Genomic DNA, 26,132 nt, shown 5'->3' on the forward strand with positions numbered 1-26,132 from the left:
ATTAGGCCCGGCTTACATTTTTGGTCTATATTTGTCTTTTAATGTTGGTGTGGAAATCTTTTGCTGTTTGTACCTGATGATGAGTAGATGATGGGCTCAGATATGAGCATAAAATGCAAAGTCAGCTGAGCCCAGTTTACTGCCTTGGTATCAGCTAATTACGAAGTAAAGCATAGGTTTTATATCTGGAATTGAATTATTTTAGAGGAAGGGATTTTTGTCCTGTTATCTAGTCCATCCTACTACCCCCTCCCTTCCTCAAAAGATGAGTATATTACACAGACCTCAAATAGACCCAGTGAAAGAATGAACGACTGTCATATTCACAGTGGTTATTTATTAGAGTCATTTTCTAGATCTTTATAACTCCGTTGTATTTAATTTTGAATTTGTGAATATCAGTTGATTTGTTCTTTTTTTTTCAGTGCTGTTATAATGGTTCAGTGGCTAAAATGCGTGCTAACGATCCATGCATCCTACTTATCCACAGTAAGTCTTTTCACCTGTAGTTGCTGAACAGTTTGGCTTTGATAAGGATTATCAACTGATGGCTTAACAAAACCATTTTCTCTCCATCTACCCTTTAACCATCAGCTGCTGCTTTTAAAGAATTTGTTTTTTCCCCAGGTGCAATGTCATGTTGTCATCATTGTTACCTTTTATAAACTGGCCCTTTTTTGGCCCAGATTTTAAAAGTAATATATATTCTGTAGAGAAGCTTGAAAAATACAGAAAGGAGAAAAGTTACATACTAGTCTTCAGGTGTTTTTCTATATACATACCTGTTTAGCAAAATTATCTTTACATTGTATGTATCTCTCCCATCCTCTTCTAAAAGCTTAGTAGCTTTTTAGAGTTTATATCTATGCTAACATATCTATATTACCTTGTGATAAAAATGAAATAAATATCTTAATACCTGACATTTTGCTGGGGCTACTGTCAGCTCTTGATTACCTATACAGATGGAAGGGAGGGAGCATAAAATCATAAAGCAACACCAAAAAAACCCCAGTTTTATATGTCACAATATGAGCTGGGTTATTGCCACATCATCAATTTAATTATAGTTTAAGCTAGAAATAAAATTAATGCAGTTGACTCATTCTTCTTTTATTTGGTTATCTAGAACCTTACAATAGGTTTTCTTGAAAGATTTTAGTGGATAGTTGAAAATTTTTAATTACTCCTTAAACTATAGCTCTTCCCTTCTTAACAGTTTCACCCAATTCTTGCCTGATCACTGTCCCTTGTTCTCTGTCTCAGGATCCTTTTCCTTCAGTAGTCTGAGATAGGAAAAACCATTGGTTAACCTGTTTTGAGTTCGGCAGTTCGTTCTTTGTATGTCTGTGGAGATCTCTGTCAGGATGTTAAAATGTGGGGAAGAGATAGGAAACAGTAAGAATGCATATTGGGTTTCCCTGCTTACAGAAATCTTGGAGTTGGATTGGGGGCAGTGTCTGAGTGGCGTGGTGATGGGCATGGAAAGATTACCACAAGCATAGGACGACACTCATTTTGTGACTTCATTGAATTGCTTAGAAGCAAAAAGAGCCCTAGGTGGACTTGTAGTGAAATCCCTTCTGGAATCAACCCCTAAGTTATAACTACTGGAGTAGTAGTCGTATAACATTCTAGGTCAGGGCAAAATAGACCATGGAAGTATGGTACAGGGTGGACTCCAGCCCAAAACAGTTTTCTCTCCTCAGAAAACAGTGCTCTTCCCCCACCTTTCCTTCATTTCTTCCTTCCTTATCAGATATCTTTAAGTACCTTCTCTAAGTCAAGGACTGTGCTAGGCATGGGGGCTTTAGTAATGTACAGACACTCTCATTTTTACTGTTTAAAGTTTAACATTTGAATGAAACACTCTTATTTACTCTCATGTCAGAGATAGGAGGGCAAGTAAAGGCTAATTAAAGGGCAAAGAGTGGGGTCCCTTTTTCTGAAGCTCTGGAGGGACAAAGAAAATTTCCTGCTTTAATTTCTGAAGTATAACTCAGAGGGTTAATTAACAGGAAGTATGTTTGAAATACCATAAGGTCAGCTTTGTATTCTGTCACTTTGTCCTGCTGGTCTCTGGAAGCTGTGAAAGCTTCCTCTAGCTGCTGGGACCTAATGGAGGTAGATAGTGTGATATCATCAGAGAGGAAGTTTCAGAGTGAAGCCCTTTTTAGCCCAGAGGTATGTGCTTGGGGTTACTCTTTAGTTAGTGTCTCCTTTATATTGATCTTCTCTGAAATAATAAGATCAACACAAAGAAGTCCCACCCTGCAGTTTGTCTCTTCTTGCAGTTTCTCCTTCGGACCTTGCATCATTATTTTTTTGCTGTTAGGACAGTAAAGACCTCTGAAAATTTGAGACGTTGCTAGGCTGTGTGACAAGCAGCCACTGCCACTGGAAGTGCAAGCATTTGCTGGGGGCTGAATACTCAGGCATATCTGAGCATGATTTATATATTTGTTATCCATGTTTTATTATAATAGTATCAAAGTATCATTTTTTTGTTGCTGTTGTTCCTTAGTTGCCTGACCTGGTACCCCAGCTGGGGACACTGTACCAGTTAATGGAAAGCAGAGTAAAAACTTTTCAGAAACTCTCCCACCTTCACGGAAAGCTCATCCTTCTAATCACGCAAGTGAGTAAATCAGATTGTTTTGTGCTAAACTTTTGAATGTGATGGGAATGGAGAGAGGAATAAGGATTGTTTACCTGAATGTTGAAAGCACCCTGTTTCAGCAAAAAATTGGTAAATCAGGACCTAGTTTTTGACTAGGAAATCTTATATATTTGACAGTAAGTTAACTTAGTTCTACCTGTGTCAGCTTTAACTCGGAGGTTCTCACCGTCATATTTCAGTTGTTAATACAGTTAGAGTGGTTGTGGTGCTATGAGCAACGAGTCACAGGGTATTTCTACAGCTTTTTGTCGCAGAAAGAAATTGGATTACCTTAAAAGTATTTTCAGCCTTTACGGAGTAACTCTTTCTTGTATTTGACGAATATGCCTTTTGCCGTGTATTTGATCTACATCGTATTAAGGTCATCTGTTACAGTGGTTGAGGATGAGTTTACTGTTGGGGAACGTTGTGATACTTGAGATAAACTTACACGCTACTTCACAATAGCACTTGATTATCTTTCAGGTTACAGCATCAGAAAAAACGAAGGGACCGACTTGTCCTGCACAGAAGGCAAAGTTGGTGTATGAAGAAGGTAAAGCTTGGGGCATAGGCTGAACATTTAGTTTTTCACATTGACTCAGTTCTGTGACTTTGTAAAAACATCAGTGTGAGATCATGCTTTGACACACACCTTCCCTAATAAAACGGGCAAGCTTGTGGCAAAACTGGCAAAAATGTGATCAAATTAAAAAAAGTGAAGGCACAAATATAATACAGAAACAAAAAAGGGCGTTAGGTATGGAAGAGATTTGAAGAACACTATGAACAAACTATGTCAATACAAAAAACCTAGATGGTGTAGGTAATTTCTTGGGAAACTTTAATGACCAAAATTGACTTAAAAATAAAAAGAAATAGAAACCTAGAACAAGCTAATAGCTTTAAATTGATTTAGTCAAAACCTTTCCCCGTAGGGTACCAGACACAGGTTTTATAAGTGACTTTTACCAGTCTTTAAGGAACAAGTCATTTTTGTCACGTACAAACAATTTAGACATTTTATGAGTCAAAATCGGACAAGTATAGTCAAGAAAATAACATCTCAGGCCATCCTCAAATATCCTAAGTAGCAAATTGATTACAGAAGTGCTTAAGTAAAATAATATGTCATTACCAAGTAGAATTTATTTAAAGATTGTAAGATGATTTAGCATCAAGAAATCTGTTAATGTAGTTATTACCATGTTAACAGGTTATCATGAGCACTATTATTTTAATAGATATAGAAAAATAATTCAATGAAATTCCATCTTTGTACATCTCATTATTTGATAATTTAGTCACACCATTGAAATATTCAGATAAACAAGTTTACTGGATACCAAGATCTAGCAAAAAGGAATCAGTAGCATTATTATGTCTCAATAATGTATTGTATGTCCATAATGTCCCGGTTAGAAATGTCTTAGGAAAAAAGATCTTATTCACAGCAGCAACCAAAACTATGAAGTACCTAGAAATACCTCTAAAAAATGAAACAAAACCTGTATAGAGAAAACTATAAAATATAACTGAAGGACATAAAAGCATACCTGAATTAATTAATTATACTTTTTGTGATTTCCCCCCCCCCGGTTTTATTGAGATATAATTGACATATAACACTGTGCTCGTTTTAGGGGGGTACAACATAATGATCCTATATGTATATATTGTGAAATGATCATCACAATGTTTAGTTAACATCCATCACCACACAGTTATAAATCTTTTGTTCCTGTGATGAGAGCTTTTAAGGTTGACTCTCTTAGCAGCTCTCAAATAAACGTTACAGTATTGCTAACTGTGGTCACCGTGGTGTACATTATCTACCCAGGACTGACTTATCTTATAATTGAAAGTTTGTGTCTTTTGACCTTCACCCATTTCCTCCACCCCTATCTGACACCTCTGGCAACCACCAATCTGTTCCCTGTATCATTGAATCTTGTTTTTGTAGATTCTATATGTGAGTGAGATCATACAGTATTTACCTTTTTCTATCTGACTTATTTCACTTAGCACAAAGCCCTCAAGGTCCATCCATGTTGTTGCAAAGGGCAGGAGTTCCTATTATTGCATGGCTGAATAATAATCTATTTTGTGTGTGTGTGACATTTTCTTTATCCATTCTTCCATCAATGGACATTTGGGTTGTTTCCCTGTCTTGACTATTGTAAATAATGCTGCAGCGAACATGGGAGTGCAGTTATATCTGAGATCCTGATTTCGTTTCCTTTGGTATATTTTTAGAAGTGGACTTGGTGGATCATATGGTAATTCTATTTTTAATTTCTTGGGGAGTCTTCATACTGTTTTCCATGGTGGCTGAACCAGTTTACATTCCCATCAGCAGTGCACAGGGATTCCTTTTCTCCACATCCTCGGCTTAGTGTTTTTTTTTTTTAATTTTTTTTTAATTGAAGTATAGTTAATGTACAGTGACTTAGTGTTTTAGATGGGATTTTGTTAGGGTTTTGATATTTTGTCCTGATCAATGAGATCTTGATGGAATAGTATAATACATGTACTTTTATGCAGATAAGAATATAAACAATGTTCCTTCTTGGATGATAGCTGAATATATTTCTAAAAATAAATTCAGGAATCTGATTCTTCTTAGCTTTCTCGGCTCTGTCCTCTGCTTTGATCACAAAGTTAAAGCTTGTTTCCCCCTTCTTGCAGAATCTTCTGAAGAGGAGTCTGATGATGAAATAGCAGATAAGGATTCTGATGTGAGTAATTTGTTCCCTGGTACATGAATCTGCCTCATATCTTTGTACCCTGTAAGAACGAGGCCTTCAATCATGCTTTCCTTGCTTAATATCTCTACCAGGATAATTGGGATGAAGATGAGGAAGAGAAAGGAGGTGAAAAAGATGAGGATGTTGACGAAGAGGAAGAAGAGGATGCTGAAGAAAAAGATGAAGAAAATGGTGAGGACAGAGACGTGGCAAGTGAAAAGGAATTAAATGGAGATTCTGATTTAGATCCTGAAAATGAAAGTGAAGAAGAATGAACAGAGGAACAAGTCAAATGAACTATGGAAACTGGCTCCCCTTACCCACTGCTGCCGAGTTCTCCTATGGAGGGTTGTCTCCGTGACAGATGCCAAGGACCGCTGCACATTTCCAAATTCCTAATGGTGGCTCCCATGCCACTTTGCTGTCTTGAGCACCCCAGACTTAACTGTGTAAATAAGAGTTTCATTCAAATGTTAATAAACTTTACACAGCAAATAGATACATTTTCTGCAGTGTACTGACATGAGTGTCCAATATATGGTATATTTTTATAATGTAATATCCTGGTATGATTGGTTATGCCAAGAATTGATGTAAGTGAAGATAAAGACATTTCCCATGTAAGGGTCAAGAACTGGACTTTTGTGAAGGAGTCAGCTCTTATCTCAGGTTGGTATCTTTCATCACATCCTGGTATGAAGCAGCACTAGTGAAAAAATTTTAATTTGGTACATTTTCATAAAATGTGAAGGGATAAACTAAAGACTGGAGTAAAAATGATTGTGACTAAAAAAAATAAAATCACCAGTATCCCTAGCTTCTCTATTGACTGGTAATCTGATTTGAGTCAGATTGAATATTTGGAGTGCTTCCCCAAAACAACCACTTATTTTTTAAGCTGTCATGTGAAGTATTTTTTTAAAACACAGAAAAATTATGATAATTTAAAAACTAAAGAATTAGCCATATTGAGGATTTTTCTTGACTGCAAGTTGCCTGTAAAGAATCATCAGTGTATAGATTTAGAAGTGCTCGTTACCTGCAACTTTTTAAAAGATTCAGTTACAGCTGCTTTTGAAGAGGTTTTCATTTTTATTTAAATTACTAATGGGTCAAAGAACAGTTGTTTATTTTTTCTCTTTGGTTTTAGATATTAATGATAACCTTGTTGGAATTTTTTTCCAAAGAAAATATTTTTATAATTCCATAATTTAATGTGTTCCTTTTCATTACCCACTCTTGGCAGTGTTAGGGTATGTTTACCTTAAAATAAATCCGACTCAAGATTTTTTATGTATGTATAAAGAAATATTTTGGTGTGCTACAAAAGCCTTCTCAAATTATCAGTAATTTTTTTTTTTTTGTTTGTTTTTTTAAAAGAATGAGCCAGTATTTGCTTAGTGCTCTCTAGGGAACATGCAGATGGAAGCTCAACTCTAAGAAAGGGCTGGGGAGATGGGTTTATTTTTCCCACGTGTGAATATGTAAAACATAAAACCATTATCTCTGAGGGACTTCTGATATCGGTGGCAGACAGATTTCTGTGCTCAACTAATAGAGCTGGAGCCATATAGAGCATCTTGGGAAAGTTAGAGTCAGCTACTGGTGTAATGTATAGTTATATTTGTCTATAAATGGAGCTGTTTATGGCAATTTAATACCATTCTCTTTGTAAAGTGAATAAATATTCATCTTTACCCAGTGCTTGTCTTGTGGTATATGTAGGGGAACACAGCCACAGGTTTGTGCTTGTGGTGTGAAGGTTTTAAAAAAATCATCTTACTCCACTAGCATTAATAGATAAATGCTTTCAAGGCTTTTTGGATAATCTAGCATTTGTAACAAAGTGAAGGAACCAAGAACTTTGTTAGGAGCTAGTGGTTGTTTCTTGCCCTGCCTGGCAGGGCCGCGCTCCCACCACCCGAGGTTGCGGTGGCAGTCACAAGGGTGCACGTGCCCATGGCTCAGGCCGTGTCCTGTGGCCTGGGTCAGATTTCCCCCCGCACCTGGCTCTACCTAGAGAACGGTAGTAATTGCTTACTGTTTCTTGTTTTAGACAAATCCAGAGTTAAATTACAAACTTGTTGCAAAGACTTTTCTAGTTTCAGGGTATTCCACTCCTAATCCAGACAACAAAGTTTTGAGTATGTGGTGGTGTCTTTTTTGAGGTTAATTTTTCTTCCTAGCTTTTTTATTTTTAATAATTAACCATCTCTTCATGATCAAATCAAGGATCACATATTATATTTGGCTGTCATTGCTTTGTTAATCCAGAATATTCCCCATTCCCGCTTGTGTGTGTTTCATGATTTTGATATTTAAGTAAGTCCACATAAATTAAGCTGTGTTACAGAATGTCCTACAGTCCAGGTTTGTCGGATTGCTTCCTTATGATTAGATTCTCATTTAAATGTTTTTTGGCAAGAATACTAAATAGGTGGCGATATTTGAGGTTAATTTGTAAAAGTAAATTCTTTTGGGGCATAGATGAGTATATTAGTATGTTTTGATGTAAGTAGATGTTGAGGCTTCAGGTTTGGGATTTTTGAAGCCTTAGTGCAGAGGGATGTTTGAGGGTCAGAAATGGGATCTAGGGACTTCCCTGGTGGTACAGTGGTAAAGAATCCACCTTCCAATGCAGAGGACGCAAGTTTGATCCCTGGTCGGGGAACTAGGTTCCCATATGCTGTGGGGCCGCTGAGCCCATGTGCCACAACTACTGAGCTTGTGCGCCTCAACTAGAGAGGCTGCATGCTGCAAACTACAGAGCCCACGCACCCTGGAGCCTGTGCGCCACGACTAGAAAAGAAAACATGCACACAGCAATGAAGAGCCTGCATGCCTCAACCAAGACCCCATGCAGCCAAAATAAATAAATAAAAAGAAATAATAAAAAGAAATGAAAAAAAGGGATCTGGGTAGTGAGATAATTTGGGTACATTGATGCTATATATGTAAGGCTGTTAAGATTTTTGTGGAGGTAAATTCTCAACAATGTACATTCATTCATGTAACATATTTATTGATTGTCTACTCTCAGATTAGTCCGTTGCTTGGTACATATACATCACTGAGTAGCAGTGAATGACAGTGAATAACTAACTAATAAGGAGCTGACATTCTATCAGAAGTATGCAATAAACTAACTGTACAAGGTATAGGAGTAAATGAATTCTATATAGTATGTTAGAAGATGGTGACTTCCGGGGGGAAAGGAGTAAGGGTGTTGGGATTAGGGAGTGCAGTTGCAGAATTAAATATGTGATCAGGGTAGGGCTTATTGACAAGAGATTTGAACATAGACTAGGCGGAGGTGAGGAAGTTAGCTAAGTGGGTATCTGTGGAAGAGTGTTCTAGGTGGAGGAAATGGCATGAGCAGAGGCCAGCACATGTGTGATGTGTTGAAACCACGAGAGGAGACCAGTGTGACTGCAACGGAGTGAGAGGTGATGGGGACTTAGGCCAGGGTAGTAGTAATGGGCTTGGTGATAGTTGGTTAGTTTCAGGGATTGTTTCTAGTTTAGAGCAAGCTGGGTTTCCGAGAGGTGTGAGGAAAAGGGGGGGAGTCGGGTATGACTTGCTGCAGCACCAGGATGAAGCTGTGGGTGGAGCAGCTTAGGGGAGGGAGATCAGGAATTGGATTGCGGACATACTAAGTTACAGGTATCTGTTAGGAATGCAAGTCCATACCCAGTTGATTTGAGGGGCGAGTTTGGATGGAGGGTCAGTAAAGCCACAAGACTGGGTTTGCTTCTCCAGGGAGTGAATGTGCATAGGAAGAGCACCCAGCGTCGGAGGAGAGGAGAAACCGCAAGGGACACAAAGGGGGAAGGTGAGGTAGGGGAAATTGAGGTTTACTTACTCTACCATTTTCTTTTAATTCTCGACATCCTTCAGCTGTAGTTTCTTTGAGCTGTAATTGATATTACTGGTGGATCCTTCCCGGCCGCAATGGCTTTTGTGATGCCCTTCATGTGACTGCTTGTTGATCCTTTCTTGGAAGGCTACTCGGGCATAACATTTGTTCTCTTAATGCAGTAGTGTTGTGGTGCCTTTGTGGCACCTAGGCACTGTCCCTCGTCACGTGTCCAAGCTGTACACTGGATCACAAAACCGGCGCAACGAGAGACCGCAGCGGTGTAAATGGACTAGCAGGCATCATTCGAACAGGAACACAGTAAGGAAGAAAGCATAGGGTAGGTGGCGCTCTCTCTTCTGTACAGTGCTGGCTGACTTGGTGTGAGAAAATGGAATTGTACTTGTCAGCACTATAATGAATATTCATATATGTGTGGGTAATTTTTAAAATATGAAAATAGTTCTGAGAACAGGGTGATTATAAATCGCACTTTAGCAGGTGACGGATGTCAAATGGAAAATCCAAAAGTTGAAAGTTACCACTTAAAAAATTACCTATCTGGCATATTCTTTCCGGGTAATAGTGGCTCAAAGGCCAAGGGAATATTATTCTTTTTGGACGCTAAAGTTTAAAAAGGATTTCCTAATGGAAATAAGTATGTAGGAAAACATGTTGTTACAGCCTTGCCTTTGGCCTTGTACTTTCTTTTGTTCTAGTTTGAAAGAGGGGAAGGGATGTGGTTGTCTGGCAGTGCAGTCGCTGAAGTCCGAGACAACTTGGCTGCCTCAGCTGACCCTGTGCGGGCATGATGGTCCAGAACTGGGCCACTACTTCCACAGGATCAGAAACGTAATTTTGTCCTTGTCCCTAGACTTGATGTATCAATAGTTTCATACAGTCAGAACATCAGCCAGGCTTCCAAGAGAAATTGGTATTTAAATGGTGTATTTATTAATAGAAATACACTACACCTCTCCAGTGGAGCAGTGTTCATGTTGGGTGGTGACATGTCTCTTTTTGCACAGGAAGGTCACACAGTAAAAACCAGTTTTATAACTGGAAGATTATCTTTGCACCAGAGTGTGGAATTGGAAAAGACATGAATTGGATGGTTAGTGGACAGTGTGTAGCCGGTACTAAAGGCGTTGGAATTCTTGGCTTCCTTGCGTGTTGCTCTGACCCTTCTCCTTTTATTTTTATTTATTTATATTCATTTTTTGCGGCACGTGGAATCTTTTAGTCGCGGCACACATGTGGGATCTAGTTCCCCGACCAGGGATAGAACCTGGGCCCCCTGCATTGGGAGCGTGGAGTCTTACCCACTGGACCACCAAGGAAGTCCCCTGACCCTTCTTTTAACAGGACCGTTACTGTGGGTGGAATGTCGGTGTTTGGGTCTCCTCAGGCACCCACTTAGGACTGCCCGTTAGGGTGCATTCTAATGATTCAGGGACCATGAGTACCACCAAACATGGTTACACTTAAGAAACAAATTTGCTATTTTCTGCCAAACTTTGACTTCATTAATTATCCCCAACCTGGCAAAGTCTGCACTTCCCCACCCCCCAATTTTTTTTATTATTATGGTAAAATATACATATCATTTAACCATTTTTAAGTGTATAGTTCTGTGGCATTAAGTACATTTCCATGGTGGTTCAACTGGCAAAATCTCTTATTTGGTGATTTTGGTGGAAGGATCAGGTTCAGGAAATGAAAGCGAATACGAATACAATGAGTCTGTTGTGGAGACCCCAGAGTTAGGGCCGACAGCTCCAATTCTGGGTCCGAACTACAACATGGCAGTGATAAATCTGCTTAATTTCTTTTTTCGGTCTGTGACAGGAGAGTAACGACAATGCTGTTTGTGACAAGGATGCTGTGAGAACTGAATGGAGCAGTGTCCGTGGGACACTGAACACGAAAGCTCAGTTCGTGTTAGGCATTTTCCAGTATGGGAGAGGGGGAGGGGCGCAAGTTTTAAGGGAAACTCCTTTCTGTCTCTGACATTTTTTTTTTTTTTTTTTTTTGCGGTACCCGGGCCTCTCACTGCTGTGGCCTCTCCCGTTGTGGAGCACAGGCTCCGGACGCGCAGGCTCAGCGGCCATGGCTCACGGGCCCAGCTGCTCCGCGGCATGTGGGATCTTCCCGGACTGGGGCACGAACCCGTGTCCCCTGCATCGGCAGGCGGACTCTCAACCACTGCGCCACCGGGGAAGCCCTCTGACATTTTTTAGAAATTCAGACAGAGCCTTATGGGTAAGCACAGTCCTCCTTTTCCACAGGTGAAAAAGTGAACTTAAGTCTTTTTTCTGTAACGCATTTTAAAAATCTGTTGTTTTACAAGCTATGACATTCATTGAGTATATTTTGGAACATATCAAAAGCATAGGGCTTCCCTGGTGGCGCAGTGGTTGAGAGTCCGCCTGCCGATGCAGGGGTCACGGGTTCGTGCCCCGGTCTGGGAAGATCCCACATGCCGCGGAGCGGCTGGGCCTGTGAGCCATGGCCGCTGAGCCTGCGCGTCCGGAGCCTGTGCTCCGCAACGGGAGAGGCCACAACAGTGAGAGGCCCGTGTACTGCAAAAAAAAAAAAAAAAAAGCATAAAGAAGGAAAATAAAATGTTAAGAGAGGTTAACCATTTGTAACGTTATGGTGTATCTCCTTTTAATATTTTTCTCTTTGCATGAGTGCATACACATTTTTCTTATGAAATTGGAATCGCGTATTAATATTATTCTTTGTCACATAAAATATTGTTAATTATCCCTTGAAAGAAGAATGCTTGTGGTTCTACCTTATTAAACTTGAACTTACTCTCCTATTATAATTTGTTATAAGTAGTGCTACGGTGAAGTTCTTACCTTTTGTATTTTTCTTTAAATGTATCCTTATGAGATATTCCCATGAGTAGTGTTACTTAATTAAATACATGAATATTCTCTTCAGACTAAAGAAATTTGCCAAAACCCTTTTCCAGAAAGGTTGTGTTGATTTTCAACCCCACAAAATAGTGTGTTTCCACCTCATCATGAACCTCAGGTCACCTGCAATTCTGTTGCCACTTGTATTTCTTAAGAGTATTGTGGGTTCAGGTTCTTGTCCATGCTTAAAGGGATTGTCTTATTTACCTGTAAGGGCTTTTTATATGTTAAAGATACCTCTTGCCAAACAGATGGCACAAATATTTTTTCCCAATTTGCCTTTTATCATACTATTTTCCTTTATAGTTTTCTTATTTTTAAGCTTAATAAATTTCCCCCTAGGAAGATAATTCTTGTATAATATTTTGTTCTAGTCGTTTTATGTTGTTGTTTTTTTTAATATTTACCTCTATAGTAACTGGTTGTGATGTATCAGTGCATTATGAAATAAAGTATGTTGCAACCACCATTTTTCAAAGTAGAAAAGGTAATTATAGAAAAGATTGGTACATTGCATGTAGTTAAGGGTAACTGTTTTAGAGGTTGCAACGTAACATGTGTTTCTGTGGGTAAGACGTTTGAAAGCTGCTGCTCTCATCCATATGGAATTATTTTTGGTATAGCTGTGAGATGAGGCTCTAACCTAGGATTCCCCTGCACACACCAGTATTTTCCACACTGTTGAATACTGTTTACTGTGGACTGAATTTGTGTCTCCCTAAAATTTGTATGTTGAAACCCTAATCCCCAATGTGATGTTATTGGAGATAGCGCTTTTGGGAAGTAATTAAGTCATGAGAGGGGAGCCGTCATGATGGGATTGGTGCCGTCATAAGAAGAGGAACAAGACAGCTTGCTTCCTTTCTGCCGTATGAGGATATGGTGAGAAGACTGCCATCCGCAAACAGGAAGCAGGTTCTCACCAGGTACCAGATCTGCCGGCACCTTGGTCTTGGACTTCTCAGCCTTCAGAACTGAGAAATGAACGTTTGTTGTCTAAGCCACCCAGCCCATGGTAGTTTGTTATAGCAGCCTGAACAGACTAAGACCCTCCTTTCCTATCCCATAGACTTGTGCTTTCTTTGCCATATGGTAGGTCTGTTTCAGTGCTGTCCATTCTATTCTATTGATCTCTCTTCTTGTGCTTTGTAAGTCATTTTGTTGTTGTTGGTACCTTTTTATACTTCTTTGAAATATTTTCCTAAATATTTTTGCCTTTTCATTCTTCCATATTATTAAAATAGTAAAGATTCTTTGGTTGTAAGAAACAAAAACTTACTAGATGCAGCTTAAGCAAAACAAATGTAGTATTACAGTTTCAGAGAATCTGTGTACACAAGCGGAAACAGCTGGGGAAGAACCCTAGTGCCTTTGGGTGGTCCCTTATTTGCTGCCCTCTGCTGCCCTCTATTGCCTCAGAGTTCTCTCTGGCTGCCTTACAGTCCAAGTCTATGATGTTATAATCCAGCCACTTGCTGATTCTCAGGAGAGCTGGATATTCTCTGCCTCTCCAGATCCCCTCTCCACCTTTCTCCGTCTGCTCTTCGCCCTCGGTGGTTGAGTTTTACAAACTGCATCAGCCCAGCTCCCTTTCCTGGCTTCTGGGAGGGTCAGCCAAGTGGGTGGTACTGGCAAGTGATGGGAGGGTGGGAGGAGAGGAGGTCTGAGCATTTATTCCCCCGGGTGAGCCCTTTGCCCACCACCTCTGAACCCCTTCTCTCCCCACTTGCAATGGTTTATATGCAGAGGTAACCACTGTTATTTTACATTCTGGATCTCTCCAAACCTTTCTCTATGCATTTGCATACCTACAGATGTGCTCTTAGGAATTAAGTAGTTTCTTTGTTCCCACATAAATGGTATCATACTGTATGTAGCATTCTGCAACTTGAATTTTGCTTTTTATTACTCAATATATCTTGGAGGGCTTTCCAAGTTAGTAATATAGAACTATTTCATTCTTTTAAACTGCATCAGGATCAGCTGGCGGGCTGGTGAAAGCACAGATTGCTGGGTCCCACCCTGGAGTTTTTAAGTCAGTGGGGTGGGGAGGGGCAGGGAATGTGCATTTCTAACAAATTCCCAGGTGGCATTGATGCTGCTGTTCTGTGAACCTACTCCCTTTTGAGAACCGCTGCAGTGGTTTTAGGCTGTTGAGCCATCCCCTAATAGACACTGAGGTTGTTTCCAATTTCTCAGAAAAATAAAGAAGGTGGCAGTGACCTTGTCTGTACTGGTGCATGTGTACCGAGATCTTCCTAGGGTGGGTATCGAGAAGGGGAATTCTAGGTCACAGGGTATGACCTGTAATTTTAGTAATTACTGTCAAATTGCCTATCAGTGGGCTATAGCAGGTTACAGATGAACTTCCAAATAATTTTCTCCCAAGTTAAAAATAAATCTGATGGGAATTTTGACTGGGCTTGAGATAAACCAACAGATTAAGAGAATTGGTTTTATCATGGAGTACTATAACATTAAAATTTGCTTTTCTCATTTGAAAAGTAAAAAATTTCCTTTTCTCATTGGATAGGCATATAATATGATTATTATTTTTTAAGAATTGGGAAATGGTGACTCCTGCTTCGACCTCCTTAGGTTGGGATAATTACATTGGGAGTAATGATCTAGTTGCTCCTCTAAGAGTCTGTGAGCATCCCAGCCTCGGCAAAGTACATAAGATTCTTATACATCATATTTACCAGGCTGTTACCTCATGAATGAATGGTTTTGTGTGTTAATTCAGCAGGATAGGGGAAGCACTGGGGTCTGTATAGGTGGGAATCTTTTCATGGGGAAGGAATTTTTTCGCCTCTCTTCCCCCACACCTGGATTCTCAGTGTTTCGCATACAGTTGATTGCATTTGACACACAGCATTGGAATGTCCCTGGGATTAGGGCTGTGACAAGTATAATGCAGGAATGGGGATGAGTAGGAGGATACAGGTAAGCAACTAATTAGAGTACAAGGTAGAATGAAGTAAGCGTCATTTACTTTCGCAGGTGAAGTGCTGTGGAAGCCAGGAGAAAGGAGAGACTGATTTACTCCCAGCCAGGGATCAGAATTGAGGACTTGAGTACAGTGACCCAAGCCTTGAGGGAGGGCCTTCTAGGAAGCAAGGACGATTACAGTGAGTGGCAAATAGATGCTTAACAGGCGTGTTCTAAAAACCCCAAACCTCAAACACCTGAAAACGCTCTAAAAAACTCAAACACTTACAGGGGCGGTCCTTGATTCAGTTAAGTGGCAAGTTTTTCTCAGGTGTCCCCAGATGGCCCTTTCTCTCTCACTAGACATGCTGTGTCTGGAGTTCAGAGCACATGTGTGTTGCTTCTTGTTCTTACTTGAATTTGCTGAGTTTAGCGAGTGCACTTAACACCTGGTCACTGTCATCACATTTTTCTCCTATCCTCACCAGATTGCCTTGGTTACTTTCTCAGGTTAGAAGGACGATGTCAATGTGAAAAACGACCATTAGATGTCAGCCTTGCTTTGTGCAAATTTTTTCTTATCGCAGAGGAGGCATTTTGAGGAAAAGCTGCTAGTTGTGACCTCTTCCTGTGTAAACTCCCATGATGGGTGGGGGAGTTTGTTTTCTGAACCCCACCCCTGGGCTTGGCCCAGAGAAACCTTGAGATGCTTCCAGCTCTCTTTCTTTTCTGGTGACCAGGTCCCAAAAGAGAACCTTGAATGTCCCTAGCCCAGCAACATGCATCATGAGAGGGACCGAAAATGAATCCCAGTTTAGAGGAGATCGGGTCTCTAGGCTGTGGGCTGGCACCTCCAGATACCTGGATCTGTCTTGTAGGACTAGAGGGCTGGCCCCTGGTAACTTTAAAGGTAGTGTGGGTTTGCACATTTGTACGTGTGTGTGAATGTGTGCGCGTGTGTGTTCATGTAGGGTGGGGGAGGAGGGGGAAGAGCTCAGACCTGACATTCGTGGTTGATTATCTACCAGCAATGGTACTGAATTATTCTTGTACATGACTTCATTCAATCCTAACACAGCCCTTTGTTAGGACGCTTTTTCAGATTAAGAAACCAAAGCTCAGAGGAATTGAATAAACTTCCCAAGTTAATTCAAGAGGGGCAGAGCAGGGGACTTCCCTGGTGGTGCAGTCGTTAAGACTCCGTGCTCCCAATGCAGGGAACTAGATCCCACCTGCATGCCGCAACTAAGAGTTCACATGCCACAACTAAGGAGCCTGCCTGCCGCAACTAAGACCCAGTACCACCAGATAAATAAATAAATAACTATTAAAAAAAAAAAAAAAAAGAGGGGCAGGGCAGGGTTCCAACCTAGCTGTGACAACCTCAAAGCAGAGTTCCAGGTGTCCCGAGGTGGGCGTTCAGGGGCAGGCTGGGGCAGGGCTGTGGGGTGGGAGGGCTGCCTACACCCGGGGCCCCTCTTCAGAGAGTATTTGAGGAGGGCACATATTTTGGGTTCAAACACTAAGTGTGGTAACTCGGCCGTTTTGCCTTCCTCTCTCTCTCTCCTCGCCTGGAAATGGCACTATTGTTCCCACCAAACACATCTGAGCAGATGAGCTCTCTGACTTAATGGAACCCACATTCCAGGATTGGGAGCCGACCCCCTCCCCAGTCCCCCTGCTCTGGTCTCTCCTCCCTACTCAGATGCTGGCCCTCCTGCCGAGGGCTGTTCATGTGAGGACCAGACTCTGCCCAGCTCCCTTGGGAGCAAGGTGGACCCGGAGTGGGGCACTGGCTCCCTGCGGGCTGTACAAGGTACAGGGCGGTTGGGATTTTGTCTTTGGGGCCGACATTCTTTCCTGGGAGACTCCATGTTTGTTTCCTTTCCACCTGAAACCTGAGTCCCTTCTGTCGCCTTTTTCATTCCTGTGGTGTTGGTCACCATGGAACCTCTTTAGCCATTGCTTTAGTGGAAGGAGTAGACAACGTCAGTTACCTCGGGCCACTCCTCTCCCTGAGTGCGGACACCGAGGCCGGGGGTGGAGGAGCCAGCCATCTTGGGCGATCCAGAACTTCAGGGGTGAGGACGGAACCCTGGTCCCCAGAACCCCCTGGCTGTTAGCCCTTTAGGTCAGGGGCTGGCTCTTCCAACAGGGGACACACTCCTTGGTGCCCAGGACAGTGCCAGGTCAGATGGGGGTTCCGTGAATTGTGCCTCAGGGGTCAGCACTAAGTACTGTCCATGCCAAACCCGAAAGCTTTGTCCACATTTGGAATGGAATTTCTGATCCTGGTTTTTACAGTTTGGACATAGATCTTTAAGTTCCCACCAGGTCCTGGGGAGGTGGCACCCACTGCTCTCACATAAGACATGCTTGTCCGTCCACAGCTGTGGACACCTCCCCGTGGGCAGGCACTGAGGAGGTCCTGCATGTAGACCCTGCGGGCCCGAGGGCTCAAAGGTGTGGATGCAAGCGGTGGGCAGGCCTAAAAGGGGCTCTGCCGACTGGGTTGCCTGGGCAAGCTACGGAGTGGGCCCAGGTGTCCCTCAGGGAACGGGGGAACCTGGGCCGTCTTCGTCCGCCAGGGAGTTTGTGGGGAGTCGGGTGGAGGGCCGGCTCGCTCAGAAGGTGCCGCTGGACCTCACGTATCTGTACTCTGAGGCAGCTCCAGATCTCCTCTTTAGCCTCCTAGACGTGATGCTCTGGGCAGACTGAGTAGCAATATCCACTTTGGCAGCCTAAGGTCAGAAACAGGGCTGGTCTCTTAGTATAAAGGGAATCTGAACTATAGCCCAGTGGTTCTCAATCCTGTTTGAACATCAGAGTCACTCAGAAGTTAAGAAAAACACAAAACAAAAAACCCCAAACAGATCCCTGTGGCTGCTCCCTAGAAAACTCTACCTCACTTGGGGCCTGGGGCGAGGCCTGGGAATCTGTCATTTTAATCAGTTCCAGGAGACTCTGATCTGCGGCTGAGGTGGAGAACAAGGGCTGTAGCTAAATGTCGCTTTTCCACATGGAATTCGCACAGAAAGTCTGCGCTCTGGTTGGGAATGGGTAGCAGGTGTCTGTGTGGCCTGCAACCCTCACTGCCCCCAAAGCCTGGACTCCAGCACGTTTGCTTTAATTCAGCCGTGGAAGGTCTGTCCCCCCAGGAATGTTCCTTCTGGGCTTTGCCCAAAGCAGCCACCTTGCCAGTGTCTTGAGTCTCTCACTCAGTGGGGCGAGGAGTGGGGTGTTGGGAGCCGTGGAGCAGAATCTCCCTCCACGTTGCTCGAGAGAAGTACCGTGTCCCTTGGCTATTCCTGGCAGCTTGTCACTACCATGTGGCCAAAGCCCTATCCCAGCTGTCAGCAGACGGGGGTTGCCTTCTCCCCTGATCGTGAGGAAAATTCTCCTCAGACAGAGAACCCGAGTGGCTTGAGGTTGTAATCAGCGGGACCAGGCAAAGGCTGGGCTGGGGCCATGCTGGCTGGGCCGGGCTGGAGCCACTGTTTGACCAGGAGGGTTGCTAGGAGCCGCTCGGCCTTCTGGGGCCTGGGTGGGGACGCGGCGTGCTGGCTTCCAGACGGAAGGCAGGTTTTCTCAGTCCCTGAGTTGGGATTTGTTGCTCAGCAAAAGGAAGTTGGCATTGCATCCTGCCCTGTCCCCAGATGATATCTCGAGGGACCTACTCTCGAGTAGAAATTGGGAGATTTGGGAGATGTGGCCTTTGCCCTTGATTTTATCACTGATCAGCTCTGGCCGTTCACCTCCCTGCCTGTCAGGGTGAAAATGGGTCACTGTTATCTCAGCAGAGAATTTAGAAAATTGTGTGAAGTCACAGCATCTGCGGGGAGACCCTTATCACATGGAAAAAGAATGAACTCAGATCAAGGGCGGGAGCAGATGACTGACCCCAGAGGGTTAAGGGAGGCTGGGAAGGGCTTGGCGTGCTCAAGCGGTCGGCACAGGACACTGAAATGGCTGAGAGGGGCTGAGGTTGGCTTGGTCAGCAAAGTGAGAACAAGGGCCAGGAGCCTGGTACAGATGGAGACTGGCGCGCCTGAGAGAAAACTGGAGAGCTGGCCTCCGGGGAGGCCCTACCGCGTACCTGCGTGATAAGAGGGGTCACAAAGCTTGACACTCAGCGTGAGCTTCCAGGGCAGCTGGCAGAGCGATGAGGAAAGTAGCAACTGATGGGGGAACAAAGTGTCAGACTCCCCCTTGATAAACTCCACCTTCCCCAAGACCCTGAGTTGTCCAAGAGCAAAGGCGTGTTCATGGGTTTCATGGACACTCTTCACAATGAACTCGGCCTACAGTCATGCAGCCCGGGGACTTGGTAATTTTGAAGCGTCCAAGAGAGTCCAAATGTTATAAAAGAAGCGTCCTTTGGTTTAGTGGCAGATTTCTTCACTGTAAGAATGCTTTAACTCCTGGCGGGCTTCCCGCGAAGTGGTATAAAAAGCGTTTGTGGTTTGTACTGACTCCTTTCTGCCTCTCCCCATCATAGGTCCCTGGATGCTACAGGTTGGGGCCCTCTGGATACCTGAGGATCGTACTCACGGCCCAGAAAGTAGCTGCTCCCTGCAGACCACCTCCCAGGTGCCTTCTCCGCCCAGGGCACGGGCACCCGTGACGCTGTCCCCCCAGGTAAGGGGCACCTAGGGAAGTCATGAGGGGGTGGGGATCTTCCTCGGGTACTCCCAGGGGCTCCGCCTGGGGGATGTAGCTGGGCTGCCGGGCTTTTCCATCCGGGCCAGGCTGTCTGTGGGCCCTCCCTGCTCAGCCGTCCGTCAGGGGCCTCCCTGGCCTGACTATGGCCTCCTCAGCCTGAGCTTTGCCTCCACTCTCGAGCTGGTGGGCTGGCCGAGGGGCTGAGCGTGGTCTTCTGTGGTGGGAAGATGGAGATGGGCAGGGGATACAGGAGTGGGGCCTCCAGGAGCACCGGCTGGCCCCGTTTCCTCAGCTGACAGGACAGGAGAGTGGGAACAGTGTGGCCAGCTGTGTGGCGGGAGACTGGGTCCCAGGCCTGGCGCTGCCACTGGGAGCCAGCTGTGTGGGCCTCAGTCTCCTCTGCAGAGTGAGGGGATCAGAGGTCCTGCCCTGGAGAGAATGCGTGCTTGTGAGGTGGAGGGCCACTTCTCCCTGGAGGGCTTGGAGCAGGGGCCTGGAGACCCCTTGGGAGGAGTGTGGAGAATCGGGAATGCCTGAGCAGTTCAGGAAACAGGCCGCGGTGCTCAGGGCAGGGCACCTGGGGAGCCCGTGAAGGAGGCTGAGAAGGTGTAATTGGGGGAGGGGTTTGGAGCCAAGCTGGGGGTAGAAGTCAGGCCGAGAGGGTGGGGAAGACTGGGCTCTGGTGGGGATCATGGTGCCCTGGCTGGCTGGAATTGGGATGGCAAGCCCCCACCTGAGGGCCAGGCTCTGCTTTGGGGGACAGGCTGCAGAGAGCCCGGGGCAGTCTGTCCTCAGTCCTGGCCTCAGTGGACTCTAAGATGCCGCTCTCCCTATGTTTCTGTCCCCCGGCAAGGTTCTGGCTCCGCTGGCCGTGTACTGTGGGAGCATCTCTTGGACCAGTGCTGGACACTCCCGGGGGGAAGCAGTGACTCCAGCCCAAAGACTTTTGGAAAAGGTGAGACTGGGGGACTGGGCCTAGTGACTTGGTCACATCAAATGACCTTCAAGTGCCCAGGGCAGCCTCTCTGGGGCCTTTGGGCAGAGATGGGGGATTCCACCTGACAGCTGCCCAGTCAGGGCCAGTGACCACGGAGCAGAGCTTGGGCCTCGTCCTGGAGGGAGGAGATGGGTGTGTTTAGATGCCCAGCTGTGTCCTCAAGCTACTGGCAGGTATTATTTTTACTTTGGTCCCTACTGAAAATGCCCTTTGGTTTTAGGTGGGTCCTTTCAATCCTGTGCCTCAGGGGATGGAGTTGTACGGAGGGGACCCGCAGGAACAGCGAAGTGGGGCTCTTCTAGGAACCCCGGGAAGGCAGGGCTGTGGTCCCTGGCTTCAGGACCTGGGCTCCTCTAGCACCGCAGCTCTGGTCTCTGCTTCCCTCAGCCTCCCTCCGGCCAGTGCTGAGCGTCCTGCTAGAGAAGCCGTCGCAGCTCTTGAGTGGATGTGGGGAGCCTGGCAGCCTCAAGCTGGGTGCTTCCCTGAAGGGCTGGCAGGCCAGGAATGGCCATCCCAGGAAGCCTGGGGCCCTGTCACTGGGCCCCCAGCCCCTGGGGCCACTTCCTTCGCTGGAGTCGGAGGCCAACCGTGTGGCCCGGGACACCACTCAGATTAAGGACAAGCTCAAGACAAGGAGGTTCTTGGAGGGCTTGGCAGCATCTCCCCGAGGTGAGCCCTGGGCCTGTCCACCTGCCACCTGGGCTGTGAGGACCAGCAGGTGTCCAGCTGGCAGCTGGGCTAGTCAGGCGGCACCCGCCAAGCACCCTCTCTCTACACCCTCCACCTCCTCCCTGGAACGCCGTCTCCCACCGGGGCCTCTGCGGTAGCTCCCGACCTGCCTCCCCATTCTCACCCTCGCTGCAGAGGAATTCTAGTCTTCTAGGCTTCGCTGCAGAGGAATTCTTTTTGAACACGAATCTGACTATATTCTTCTTTCACTCCCACGGGCTATGCTTAACGCCACCCAGTGGTTTTCAGATGGCCGCAAGGACTAGAACCTGTTGTCCTCACTCCTAATTCAGTACTGATTTTGTTTCCCTTTCTACCCAACCTGCCTCTGAATTTTAAATAGGTAACTTTGATTGACACTTTCTACCAAATTTTACAGGCGTGGGAAAGGACACTCAGCAGAGTCTAGTGGTGCGGGTAGAGCTGGGGGCGGATCTGCACCCTCATCTCTCCATCTCAGCTGCCCCAGGACATAAAGCCCTGTTGCCAGCATCTCAATTAACCCCATTCCCCGCACTCCTGGGACTAACCTACTCCCTGTCCCCAGCCCCTACAGCCTCTCTGGATCCTGGGGGAGCCCCCAAAGGAGTTCCCCTGAGGACCGCCATTCCCCGGGCTGCCTCTCAGAGGTGCCCAGGCCGATGACTCCCAACCAGAGCCTCCCCACCACCCCGGAGGCCAGCGGAACCAAGGACAAAGGCCTGGACCCACCCAGGAGCCATCAGGGACCCCAGGAACTGAGACCCGGTGCCCAGGAGGTAAGGCGGTTGGACTGCTCTGAGTCTTGCTTCCCTGCCCTTCTGTTTTTCTTTCTATCCTTTACCAACCCCTGTTCCCAAGCCCTGAGCTTCTCTGGAGGTGTCTTCTCTGGCTTGGGAGTTGCCCCAGAGGTACTGAGCCCAGTCCTCCTGAGCAGAGGCTGTGTGACCACCTGTCTTACACTTGGTGGTTCCCAAGCCATCTCTGATATAAATGTTCCAGAATTCCTCATGCTTCTGGCCCTCCTCATTTTTGGTAAGGAACTGTGGCAGAGGGGACAGAATGCTGGGCTGGGACTCCGGGGATCTGGGTTCTGGTTTTCACTCTGCCCCTCACTGGTTGTGTGACCTTGGGCAAGTCACTCCCCTCCCTGGGCCCCAGTTTGCACTAAAAAGAGGGAATTGGACCAGATGTTTTTGAGGATCCCTTTCGGCCCTGACATTCTAGGATTTTCTGAAATGAGAACAGAAAAACAAATAATAATAATAACAAAAGGGGTTGGAGTAGGAATGAGGGGATTCCCTTCTTGCCTAAAATGGTAAGGAAACAATGAACCTGGGGGTCCCAGGGTTGTGTGGCTGGAAAGAGGATACTTGCCAGCACTTCTGCCCAGGTGGCTGCTGATAGAAGGGACTGCCTGCGAGGTGAGCATCCAGATGGAATGTTTCATGGACCAGACCCCTCCTCCAACTCCGCTCCCAGGCACAGGTGTCCCAGCAGTACCTGCACTGCAGTGGCGAGAAGATGCACAAGTCCCTGGCGGGCATTGTGATCCCGCCCATCCCAAAGGACAGGGTGCCCGCCGGGACCTCCTCCTGCACGCCTGGCTCCCTTCCCAGCCTCTTGCCTCCAGGCCAGGACATCCTCATGGGCCTGAGGCCTGCCACCACACGGTAAGCAGTGCTAAGTCAAAAGTACCTTGCAGCCCTCTCTCCTCTACCCCCCAAGATCCTCTTGGGCTCCCTATGGCTAAGCCTCCATGCCAGGGCAGAACTCTAGGGGCTGGGTGTGTGAGGGGCAAGGTCCTCCACTGTGAGCCTCAGACCTGGGGTTGTCACAGCTCTCACCCTTGACTCCAGCGGGAGGGGTGTATGGGCTTAATTAACAATGAGTCGGCCTCTGTCTTCTACCAGTGTCCTGGTGTGTGTGGTGGCTGCAGTGATGAATAAAATACAAATTATTTTAAAGCTCTATTGAATTCATGGTAGCTGTTTGTGACGACGTATTGATATTTTCTTAATTAATGGACACTAAAAATACAAGTGTTATCGTGTCTGTGTATATGGGGGGGGAGTCCACAAAACTTTTGAACTTAAAAAGGGGTCTTCATACCCCCAAAAGGCTGGGAATCAGTGGGTAGAGGATCTCTGTGTTGTAATGAATCTGGACTTATGGCTGGTAAGTGGGACAGAGGGTGCTCTCCACATGGCCAAAGACATCCCTGTGGTCAGGCCAGACTGCTGGAGTGACTGTGTGTGTATGTGAGAGAGAGAGAGAGAGAGAGGGCGAGAGCGTGCGCTTTATCTGGGGTCGGCTGTACCTATTTCTCTCAAGTGGGGAAGGGAAGCGCCTTCTCAGCACTGTCCACAGGCATCCAGCCTGTGCACTGCCTGACTACCTCCCGCCCACTGATTTGCTCCACGTTTATTTAAACCTCATTTCTATTCTTTAACTTGGAGCACTACAAGGCAGGGGCCATATCTGGAAATCTCTGTGGCTCCCATGGTGTCAAGCTTGGTCCTGGCCATGGATTAGTCACATAATAAGTATCTGCCCATTTGCTGTCTGGTTGTGACGTGGATTTCTCTCCATTGCCTCTGTGAGGCTAACAAATGACTGGGAGGGAGACTCCATTTCCATTTCATCCTTCCTCCCGTCCAGCCATGCATCCATGTGCTCACTTAAAAGCTATGGAGCACCACTCTGTGTCAGGCATCGTGCCAGGTGAAAGCAAAGCCCAACAAGACAGCCAGGGGCAACCACAGGGATTGCCCAGCTCCACCTCTGCCCCCCAAACCTGTTAGTGCTCCTGGGCAGTGGGGGGTTCCGTAGTGAAGACGCAGCGGAGGGGCTCCCTAGGCTGGGTGCCCTGGGGTGTTTGCCTACTGGCTGCAAAACACACAACCCCTCCATGTAGGTCCTGACCCAAGAGGCTGTGCGAGTTCCAGGGAGCAACTCTGAGTCTTACTGGTCCAGGCCCACCCTGAAGCTCTGCCCCTCCTGTAGACCTCGGGTCCCCTGACCTCCACAGACCCCTCGGATAGGGGCCCCTGGATCTGGGCAGGCACTGAAATGGGCTCTCCTACTGCCTGCCTTCTAGCCACCCCGGCCTGGGTCATTCCGCTGAGTGAATCCTCTGAGGCCAGAGCACAGGATGTTGTGTTCCAGTCCTTGCGTTGTGGCTTGTGACCCTGTCAGCCCCCCAGGGGGTTCTGCTGTCTGTGCATTTCCCCGTGAGAAGAGGAAAATCCATGTTGGGTGATGTATAGCTGGCCTTCACGGGAATGTAAGCCCCGTGAAGGCAGGGATTGCCATCTGTCTTAGTGATGCTGTATTCCCGCTAAAACCAGTGCCGGAATGCCCCATCCTCCCTTCCTGTGCTTAGTTTGGGATTGAACCTCTGTTACAAAACAGTGGTGATTTCCCATCAGCAGCAAAGGGGGTCAGTCCCTCTAGACCCTGAGGGGCAAGGGTGGGGGGATCGCCGAGCTTTCCTGGAGTGGGGGCTGTTCGGAGGACTTGAACTCAGTCTGCTCTGAGCTGGAAGGAGATTTATCCTCATCTGCGGCAGCCGCTCTCCTGCGGACAGAGCAGGGCACGGGGCTCCCTTTTGGACTGAGCAGTTTCATGTGGAGGTGACTTCCCGGGGAATGGATGGGCTGTGCCTCTGGAAAATAGGGCTCGGAGCTGTGTCTGGATACTGAGGCTGGCCTGGCCTGGCCTGCCGGTCAGCCTGCCCTCAAGTTTGCGGAAAGGCCTGCATCTCCTGCGGCTTCGAAGCCCTGGCCAGGAGCCTCTTTACAGGACCACCCATGGCTCCCTCGGCCCTTGCCCCCTCCTGAGCTAGCCTGGGCTCCTCACAGCAGGAGCTCTTGCTTGCCATCTCTCATGGGTGTTTTTTTCTCCCCCATTCTTTTAAGATTGGTTCGGGAGGGTGGACCTTGGGAGAAGACCCCCGGATCTCTGGGTATGTACTCGCCGTGCACACCTCCATGTGTTTTTTGACTCTCTGGTTCCTGGGCTGGATCATGGGATCAGAATTAGGGCCAGAGGAGACCTGGGTGCTGTCAGACTCAAGCCCCTCATTTCACAGACGGGAAAGCAGAAGCCACCCTGGTGCCACGGACGGTGGCCCCAGCTCTGTGCCGCCCTCCACCAGCGCAAGTCGCTTCACGAACACCCAGCTGAGAGAGACGGCGCTGTCCCCATTTGACAGAGGAAGGGGTTGAACTGAAGCTGGACCTTCTCCCTGGCCTCAGGGCACAGAAAGCAGCCTTGATGCATTTGCACGCAGGTCCTCACGGCTCCAAAGCTGGCGCTTCTGACCCATCGTGTGTCTGCTGCCCCTGCGCGGTTCTAAGTGAATAGAGGATTCCTCTCCAGACAGAGTGAGAAATTAAACCACATCCCACAATGCCTTAGTCAGCCCATCCCGGAAGGTTTCAGCATCAGAGGAATAGAGCGAACCCGGGCTGGCAGTGAGGCAGGTGGCCGAGGCCCAGGGAGGCTCTCCAGTCTGATGACCTAGTTTGTGGAGAGGATGGAAGGTTGGGGGAGGGGATCTGGGCGGAGCACCCTGAGCCTGGGCCGCAGGCGATGGGGGGCTAGAGGCGGCTGCTGTGCGGACGGGCAGGAGGGAGTGGAC

At 46.6% G+C, this 26,132-nt stretch overlaps 2 protein-coding genes across 2 annotated transcripts in view; both read left to right on the top strand.

Annotated features, from left to right (window-relative positions):
• Positions 1-5,688, top strand: part of WDR43 (WD repeat domain 43) — a 46,075-nt gene extending 40,387 nt beyond the window's left edge. The window contains exons 14-18 of the mRNA XM_082672863.1: positions 426-489; positions 2,525-2,638; positions 3,146-3,215; positions 5,348-5,397; positions 5,499-5,688. Of these exons, the coding sequence (XP_082528989.1) occupies positions 426-489; positions 2,525-2,638; positions 3,146-3,215; positions 5,348-5,397; positions 5,499-5,681 (481 nt within the window). The 3' untranslated portion in view covers positions 5,682-5,688. The remainder of the gene's footprint in view (positions 1-425; positions 490-2,524; positions 2,639-3,145; positions 3,216-5,347; positions 5,398-5,498) is intronic.
• A 13,938-nt stretch (positions 5,689-19,626) lies between these two features.
• TOGARAM2 (TOG array regulator of axonemal microtubules 2) overlaps positions 19,627-26,132 on the top strand; it is a gene marked incomplete at both ends in the record, with an annotated part of 37,115 nt that continues 30,609 nt past the window's right edge. Inside the window, 10 exon segments of the mRNA XM_082672736.1 lie at positions 19,627-19,723; positions 19,726-19,758; positions 20,010-20,188; positions 20,636-20,687; positions 20,690-20,737; positions 21,167-21,448; positions 22,065-22,136; positions 22,139-22,266; positions 22,970-23,160; positions 25,408-25,454. Of these exon segments, the coding sequence (XP_082528862.1) occupies positions 19,627-19,723; positions 19,726-19,758; positions 20,010-20,188; positions 20,636-20,687; positions 20,690-20,737; positions 21,167-21,448; positions 22,065-22,136; positions 22,139-22,266; positions 22,970-23,160; positions 25,408-25,454 (1,129 nt within the window).

This window comes from Grampus griseus (assembly GCF_964374135.1).
Source record: "Grampus griseus genome assembly, chromosome: 15".
NCBI classification, from domain to species: Eukaryota; Metazoa; Chordata; class Mammalia; order Artiodactyla; family Delphinidae; genus Grampus; species Grampus griseus.